Source organism: Chrysochloris asiatica, unplaced genomic scaffold (assembly GCF_000296735.1).
Source record: "Chrysochloris asiatica unplaced genomic scaffold, ChrAsi1.0 scaffold00087, whole genome shotgun sequence".
NCBI classification, from domain to species: Eukaryota; Metazoa; Chordata; class Mammalia; order Afrosoricida; family Chrysochloridae; genus Chrysochloris; species Chrysochloris asiatica.
In genome coordinates, this window is record NW_006408605.1 from 3,363,492 (window position 1) to 3,372,822 (window position 9,331).

Consider the following 9,331-nt stretch of genomic DNA (forward strand, 5'->3'; position numbering starts at 1 on the left):
CTAGACTTTACTCCATTTACTTTATACATGTTTTCAGGAGTGACCAGTTCCTAGAGAAGAACATCATGCTTTGTAAAGTATAGAGTCAGGAAAAAATGAGGATGAAGCTCAATGAGACAATTGAAATAGTGGTTGTAACAATAGGCTCTAGCATAGGAAAGGATGGTGCAGGACTGGGCAGTGTTTTGTTCTTTTATACTTAAGGTTCCTATGAATTGGAATTGATCCTAAAGCAGCTAACAACAAGAACAGCAATGTTTTCCAGAGCATTTCCTTTTTCTTTAATCTGTGCTAGTACTCTTAGGCTAATATTCACTAAGAAATGTCTCCATTTTCTGTGATATTTAAGATTGATAGCTTTGCTTGTATAGGAAATGATTTCTAACCCCTCTCCCCCTTTTAGTGTGTAGTGATGAATCTTTTCCACGGAGATATGTTTTTCAAAAAAGAATCTTTGTATGTATTTAGCAGAAGACTGCCTGCCCATTTCCTCTCTCCTTTATCTTTCCTAGCTCACATAATTTCTTTTCACAGCAATATTTAAGCAGCTATAGGCATATTTAATTTCAGTGGTCTATATTTTTCCTATTGGAAAAGATCTTCTTGAACTATTTTTTTTTCCTTGAATTATTTTTAACAATAAAGCTCAGAAGTACAGCCTGGTCTTTTTCTGGAAAGATCTGGGGAACTTAACAGAAGAAAGAAAGACCCCAGAATAGAGGAGCTGTTGGTCTGAAACTCAGGCTGTGCTTATTGGGAAGAAAGATTACAGTGCTGACAATCCACTGAGCTTTGGGGAAACAAGATGGGATATCCACTGAGCTGTCTAAGAAATAATAGTGCATATGTGTAAGGTCCTGGTGTGGTGCTGTAGGATAAGCACTTGACCTCTAGGTTAGTTTGAACTGCGAGGTCGGTGGTTCAAACTCACCAGCCACTCCTTGGAAACTCTATACAGACAGCACACAATAACGACATGTGTAAGGTCAGAGTTCTGGTGTGGTGCTGGAGGATAAGTACTGGACTGTGAACCACAAGGTCCATGGTTCAGATCAACCAGCACCTCCTCTGAAACCTTACACAGGATCGCTATGAGTTGGAACCGACTCTATGGCACTTAGTAACAATAACATGTATCAGGTTTTTTATGCCATTTAATTCTTACTAACACCTCTAGGGTCACTATGAGTTGGAATTGACTTTATGGCAATGGGTTTGATTTTTTTATAACAACCTGGGAGGTCATTATTCATTAATTTATTCACTGATTTATTTATTTATGTACTAAACTAATATTTACCTAGTACCTAATATGTGTCCTGAAGTCCTAGTGTGGCACTGTGGGTTAATGCACCAGACTACAAAGCCATTTGAACTACCAGTTGCTACTTGGAAACCCTATACAGGGTCACTATGGGTCAGAACCGGCTCGATGGCACTTAACAACAACAGTGTGTCCTGGTACAGAGTGTAGAATAAGTACTGGACTGCTAACTGCAAGATCAGTGGTTCCAATCCACCAGCTGCTCCTCTAAAAACCCTACACAAAGTGGCTATGAGTTGGAATGAACTAGACAGCACATAACAACAACAGTAATACCAACAAAGTATGAGTCAGGACGTTCTGGAGGTTAGATGGGATGAGGCATAGACAACTCCTAGCAACTGTGGTTGTATTGTGCTGTCATTACAGAAGTGGAAGGATCAGGGTAAGAGCAAGTTTTGGGGTTGGGAAACAAGCTTTTCCTTTTTCACATGTTACAAATAAAGTGTCTGCTATTTTCCTCATTTTTCAAATAAACCAACTTCCATAGTTTCCCCAAATTACATGGTTGGTAAGAAATGGAGCTGGGACTGGAACCCAGGTTAGTCTGATTCCAGAGTCACATTCTGTACTCTCCATTACACAACCTCGAGGAAATTAAGCATGGCTGAGGGACCAGTTGCTGGAGAACGATATCATGTTTGGTAAGGTGGTCAGGAAAAAAGAGGAAGACCCCCAACGAAAGGGATTGGCCAAGTGGCAGCATCAATGGACTCAAGTGTGGCAACAATAGTGAGGCTGGCCCAAGATTGGGCAGTGTTTCTTTCTACTGTGCATATGGTCGTTATGGGTCGGTACCGACTCGATGGCACATAACAACAACAGCAACAACAACATTGGGTTTTCACCAGAACCTGTCTCCTGTCTTTATCATTTTCTAACAGAATGGCCTTCTTTTTCCCTCTCTGAACACATGTCACTCAACATACACTGTCTCTCTGTACGTTAGAAATTGAGACTCTTGCCTGAAACCCTAGAGAGGAAAATATAACTTTAAGCCTTGGTTGTAACCCAGTGGAAAATTGTCATTGAAGAACATAGTAGCTAGAGCCTTTTCCTGTGATGCCTCATTTTGGCAAAAGTGTTTCCCCAGACACTTGGATTAAAAAAAAAAAAAAAAAAAAAGACAAAGCTAAATTGGGCAGGAATGACTTTGCCCCTTCTGCAATAACCAGTTCCTGGCTGTTGTCCTGTCAAGTATTGAGGCCTATGATCCTGTCCCTAGTGTGGACCTGTAGACAGACATTCATGTTCTTCTGACCACACACCTCCTGTACCTGCTTCATGAGGGATTGTCACATTACAGCTCATCACCTGCCATCTGTGACCTTCCTTTTCTTTACCTGCATGTTGCATCATTAACTGTTTGAGCCTCAAAGGCTTTGAGTGACATTGCCAGATTCCTGAGGATATTGGGGATGATGTATAAGTGAGTGCCTTTGAGGAAATTTCTGCCAGATTTTTAAAAAACAAAACAAAAAAAACCCCCTGCTTTTAAAATCTACAGCCTTTACAGCTTAAAATGCCTTTTTTTCCAATGGAAAATAAAACATTTTTCAAGTCAATTCCTGTTGTTAAACTGGATATTTGTTTACACTATCAGTCAAGTTTTCAAACTTCAAAGAAAGACATCTTCTCAGTGTGTTGATCCATAAAAATTAAAAATCCTAAAAATAGGAAAGTGTGTGATAAACTGGCACAAATACAGTTTCCACTTGAGCCTAGGGGGCTACAGGCTTGTCCAAGCATTGGTTGTTGTTGTTGTTGTTAAGTGCCTTTGAGTCGGGTCTGACCCATAGCGACCCTATACAGGGTTTGCTACTGCCCAGGTTTTATGGAAGTTTTCTGTCTCCCAGGCTCCATACAGTGAACATTTATGTATATTTTGAGCTCTCAGCACCACAGTAAAAACTCACATCTTTTCTCTTCCATTTTGATAAGTTTGCAAGCCAATTATAAACTGTCATCTTAACATCTTTACCTTCCACAATGGGATCTCACTAGAGATCATAGCAGGTGGCAAATTGGTCTGATTTATCATTATTTGCATTTTTAATTTGTCGTATTTTAGGCCCAGAGAGTTTTTTTTAATGGTCTTAAAATGGCAACACAAACATTGATACATAATTCATCATCTATTTTTCATAATACACATGGTTAACAATTCATTGACAAATATAAAAATGATGAACATTTTAAGCAGAATGAAGTTACAGCTTCAGCTTTCTTGTCTCCTGCCCTTCCCCTCTGCAGTCTCTAAGAGTAAAATGCTTGTGACTGAATTTCAGTTAGTAACCTCCATGCTGACATTTTATCAGCAGTAGAAATCTTTTCAGTGTAGCTTTGTATCTTAAAAAAATAAGAACAGGTGATTATGGGGAGCCCTGGTGTGGCGCTGTGGGTTAATGTGCCACACTGCAGAGCCATTTGAACTGCAAGGTTGGTGGTTCAAGCTCAGCAGTCACTCCTTGGAAACCATACAGGGTCACTATTTGTCGGAACCCACTCAATGGCACTTAACAACAACAAATCCTTTGACTTGGGAACATTTGTTACTTATAAGTAATAGATGGAGTGCATTCATTCTCATTCTGCTTTCCAAAGACCTGTTAATATTAAAATATTAAGTGTCATCAAATTGGTTCTGACTCATAGCGATCCTGTACAGGGTTTCCGAGGAGTGACTGGTGAGCTTGAACTGCTGATATTACAGTTCAAATCGACCTCGTGGTCCAGTACTTATCCTACAGCGCCATATATTCCACTCCTGTCTCCAGTCTTCATATCAGATATCGTTGCTACTATGACTTTGAGTTGTAAAACATGTAAGTCCTCTGATGCATTTGAAACAACAACTCCAGAGATAAGCAATACATAGATGAAATGCCCAGGAATTTGGGGAAACATCAATAAAATAAAGTGGAACAAATTTATCAGAAGAATCATCAGTAAAGAAACCAAGAACAACTCAGAAAAGGTGCAGTCATCTCAGTGTGGCAGGAGTTCTAACCCCAGTGAGATAAACACATTCTTTGTTTCCATGCAACTCCAGTCGCCTCATCTTGAGGCCATCAAGATGAAACCCTCCCCTGAAAAGTCCCACCCATGTTGATCTTCTCTGGCTCATATTGCATAGATAAACCAATCAACAGGAATGTTGTTTGTGGGCAGTGCTTCAAGATCAAGAAGACACTCTCTACTCTCTAGGAACTTAGTGGTCATTGGCATAGACGTGCGGTGTGTGATTCGTCCTCAATTGTTTAATGTGTGCTAACCAACTTTTCATCCTCCTTTAGAGCATCTCAATTTCATTATGCCCATCAAATACCACTATTAAACCCATGTTTAGGAAGAATATAAACCACAAATTAAAGTAATCACTTGCTTCACCTCTTGAAATGATTATCCTTTCAGAATTTATTTCATTCCTTTTATCACTGCTTACTAGCACTATGGAAAGGCTCCAGTGACCATATCAAGTTTTAGATCCAAGATTAAAGAGATGAGAATAGCCTTGAACACTGCATCCTTTCCACACCAAAAATAATACCTTGTCAGAAGGCATTTGACACCAGCCACAATTTACTGAAGACCTCGGCATTGACTGCACTTTTTTCTTAAGGACTAGGCGCTATTCTGATGATAAATTAAAATGACTCAAAATGATAGTCTGCATAACTGAATCCAGGTTTTCATGTATGATGTTCCCTAGACAGAAAGAATCGCTCCCAGAATCGTTCTTCTAGAGCATGTGGAGGATGATGTATGACATTTACAATGAGAATATGACAGATTGTTACATGGTTGATGATATTGGGTCATCTTCATAACACATAGCTACAGGCAGAGAATCGTAGTTCCTTTAAAGCAGAATAGACTCATCAAGAATGCATTTACATTGCTCTTTACTTTTTTTTAGTGCAATTTGACTTCTCTCCTACTAAGCTACTTTCTTCTCTGAGAAGATTTATGTCAGAAATGTACATACAAGAATAGATGAATAAGTAAAAAGTTCTAAAGGAACATTTATGCTAATTTATAATACACCATTTGTCTACAATCTGAAAGACATTATTTCAAACAAAGATAACTAGGGGGATGTTAATAGCCAGTGAATGTATTTATGCTGTTACTCTGAATAAAATCACTGCATGATAAAAAGGATTTGTTATGTTAGTAGTGTTCTTTAATTGCCCACAATTTTCAAATTTACTTTAAAAATCAAAATATCATACTGATGTTTTCAACAAACTTCTAGTTTTAGATACAATGCATACTAAAATATGCTAGACTTTGGGTTTTAGTAAAGGAAACAAATGGCTAAGATGTAGTTCCAAATGTTAGTCTAGCATAGTTTTATTTAGTAAGGCTGGCACATTCTTACATGTCAAATAAGTAGAAAATAGTGCAATTATCCAGATAATCTGATCCAAAAACATGGTTTTTTAAATCAAAATTATCCTCTTCTTTTTTTTTTTTTCTTATCTGAGTTAATTGGCTTGGCCATTCCTTTTACTATACCTGTCCAAACTCAGTTCCACCAAGCTTCATTGGGGTATAGTTGATCTTAATACTGGTAGATAAGGTTTACTGCATAGAAACAAGGAGAGATGTAGTAGTTATATTTCTTGAGAGCTTCTTGGGAATGTAATTTCTATATACACATGTACTAACTTTTCTAAATGAGTCTAGGTAAGTGACTGTAATCCAGGGAAATGGTCTGAGATGGGAGACACAATGGAATAAGATTTGTTAATTATAGGCTTCTTCATATGTTCACAATTTGAGTGTCTTTTGCTTTCTATAAACCTAGTTGTTCGGTTTCTGGCTTGTAGATGATTTCATTGTTATAGTTATCCAAGGTCCCATGAATACAAAACTAAAATCTGCCCCCTACTCCAAATCCTCCAACTCAACTATGAGTTGGAACCAACTCCACGGCACATAGCCACCACCACCACCATAGTTAAGTAAATCCCCAACACTGTATTTTTCAATGACCGCCCCCCTTACCAAATTTTCTAGTGACTCTTAATTTCCTTCAGGGCAATATCCAAAATGTGCAACTTGACACACAAGACTTGCTGAGATCTGCCCCAACTCATCTCATTCCTTCTGTGTATCTCTTGCAGGAAATATGTATTCTAATCACATGGAGTTTCTCACAGTCCCTCCTGGCCCTGGCCATGCTGGCTCACAGTTTTCTGGAGCGGTTAAGAGTTGGCTCTGGGGTCAGAGTGTCTGGATTAAAACAATGATCTTGCTCTTTGCCAGTTGTTACTACAAGGTTGGGGGTTCAAACCCAGTAGGCACTCCACAGAAGAAAGATGAGGCTGTCTGCTTCCCTAAAGATTTACGGTGTCAGAAATTCTATAAAGGGCCTCTGTAAGTTGATTTGATGGTAATGGGTTTTTAGTTGTTACTGAGCAAGCTGTTTAATCTCTTTCTACTGGCCTTCAGATACAATAGGGATAATAGCACCCATGTCATATAGATATTAAGGCAATTAAATAAGATCACAAGACTATTAATCCCTGTCACATAACAATAATAATAATAACAATAATAGTAATAATAAACCCCACTGCTGTTGAATCAACTCATAGCGACCCTATAGGAGAGAGTAAAACTACACCATAAGGTTTCCAGGGCAGTCAAACCTTTACAGAAGGAAACTCACATCTTTCTCCCATGGAGTGACTGGTGAATTTGAACCACTTACTGACTTTTCAGTTGTAGCCAAGTGCTTAACCACTGAGCCACCAGGGTTCCCTGTCACATAAGCCAAAACCAAAACCACTGACATCTTATCACTTCTGATTGATAGTGATCCTGGATAGGGTTTCCAAGGCTATAAATCTTTATGGGAGAGGAAAATTTCATCTTTCTCTCCCAAAGCAGTTAGTGGATTTGAGCTGCCAACCTTGTAGTTAGCAGTCCAGTATTTATCCTACAGCACCACCAGGACTCCTTTCCCTGTCACATAAGTACCTACTTTATTGTTATTAGACATTATGTCAAAAGAATCCCTTACAGTAGGTCCCAGTCTCCTCTTTATGGGGAGTCAGCTTACAGTAGAAACAGAGAGCCACAATTCAATAATGGCCTCCTGAGCTGGCCTGGTTAGGTCCTGGTGTTTCAGGGTAGATAAATTAGAGAGTTTTACCCTAGACCCATCTACTGGGGTGACAAGCTCAACTCTACAGAGATGATTTAATTTCCTTTTCTACTTCCTTGTTCCTCGACCCTTTGACAGAGGCAATAACATTAGCTTTCTAGGTTTGAGAAAGGACAAGTCTTCGTTGCATGGGATTATGGTACTGGAACTAAGACTAACGCAGTTCAGTATGTGAGAGATATGAACAAGACAATCAAAACCATGCCAATGAAACAACCAAAAAATCTAATAGTCACACTAGGAAAGAACCACAAGGTAGCCTAAGCACTCCTGAGCAACCAGGAGCAGAGGTTGAGGTGTTTATACCAGAACCACATACTCATATATTCGTGCTTGTAGGTTGCTTTTTTTCTGCATAGATCTGTGTTTAAGTCACCTCTTTACCACAGTTAAGTTGTTTAAAATATTCCACCCAATGCATAATGCTTCCCTCAGGCCTGCATCTGATACAGTCTGAGGACATTCTCTTTCTTCTTGTGAGCCTAAATTGCAAGAACCTCGAGTTTCTCACCCCATTTTAAACCAGAAAACAACTCATAGGGCTGCTGGACACACATAGGAGAACCCACTGAACCATCCGCCTGTGAGTTGGTGACTGGGAGTTACCTTGAATTCAGTCTCAATGTTGGCTAGTCTTGCTAACTCGTTGCTTAGCTCCAGGGCGGTGAGGACAGGGTCTTCACTGGACAGAGACAGGTAGGCTGCACTTGCCAGTCCCTTGTAGGCATTCATGCGGGAGCGTGAATGGCTGAAGGAGTCTTTGCGCTGCTTCTCAGTGCACTCGGTGCATTTGCAAAAGTAGTCATGGGGCCTCTCGATGCGGGCACCCTTGAGCAACAGAATGTGCACGATCTCATACTCCTGGCAGTGAGCTGCGAGGATGATGGGAGTGATGTCGTGGGAGAAGCGTGTGCCGTCCTCGTCATAGGCATAGAAGTCATCGTCCCTTAACTCTTGTTCCAGTGGGCTAAGCGTTAGGCGCTGGCCCTGTGCGAAGGCCGGGTGGTTCAGGATGGCCTCCACAATACGCACGTAGCCTTTGCTGATTGCCAGCAGCAGTGCGTCCCCTACTCTTGCCAGGTTCTCCTTCTTGAGCAGCAGCTCCGTGACCTCAAGGTGCTCATTGCCCACTGCCAGCTGCAGTGCATTCTGCCCCATGTAGTCCACGCAGTTGAAGTTGAGGGTCTTGGACTCTTCGAGCATCTTCCTGACCACAGGGATGTTGCCATACTCCGCTGAGTCCAAGAAACGTTCCTCCTCGGGTGTCAGGCTGGTGCCCTTCTCGTTGAACATGTAAGCAGGACCCCGGATAGCCTGGCGGCGGCCCTTCTCCCTCAGTGTTGTGTGTCGTCGCTGCATGTTTTTGAAGGTGCTGCTCCCCAACCTGTGGGGCAAGGCAGAGACACTTGGTTACTTTCTAGAAAGCTTACAGATTCCACCCATGCAGAGCAAACAAAAATTGTTGAGGACATACTCTGGATTAAAAAAAAAAAAATCACGATTGAAAATTTATGAGAAATCATGAAATCTTATTAGAAAACATGCTCTTAATCAAAACTGGGCTATCTGAACCAATATGTTTCAAATGGAAGAATATTGACTTAGTTATCCAGCCTCTGTTGGGTAGAGGAGTAGCAGCAGAGTTGAACCCATGGGTTTAGGTGGAGTGTAATGAGAGATGGAGGTGTAGAGTGTAAGGTACAGTTAGGGCTGAAACAGGAAAAGAACAAGGCACTGGGAATTGATGGAATAAAAATTGATGTCTTTCAAGAAAGTGAGGCGGCACAGGAGGCACTCACTCATCTATGCCAAGAAATTTGGAAGACAAC

General features: G+C 40.6%; 1 protein-coding gene across 1 annotated transcript in view; it reads right to left on the reverse strand.

The window, feature by feature from the left end:
* TRPC7 (transient receptor potential cation channel, subfamily C, member 7) overlaps positions 1-8,945 on the reverse strand; it is a 227,663-nt gene extending 218,718 nt beyond the window's left edge. The window contains exons 1-2 of the mRNA XM_006866215.1: positions 8,917-8,945; positions 8,109-8,886 (exon numbers count right to left, since the gene is read on the reverse strand). Coding sequence (XP_006866277.1) covers positions 8,109-8,886; positions 8,917-8,945 — 807 coding nt within the window. The remainder of the gene's footprint in view (positions 1-8,108; positions 8,887-8,916) is intronic.
* Positions 8,946-9,331: the final 386 nt, after the last annotated feature.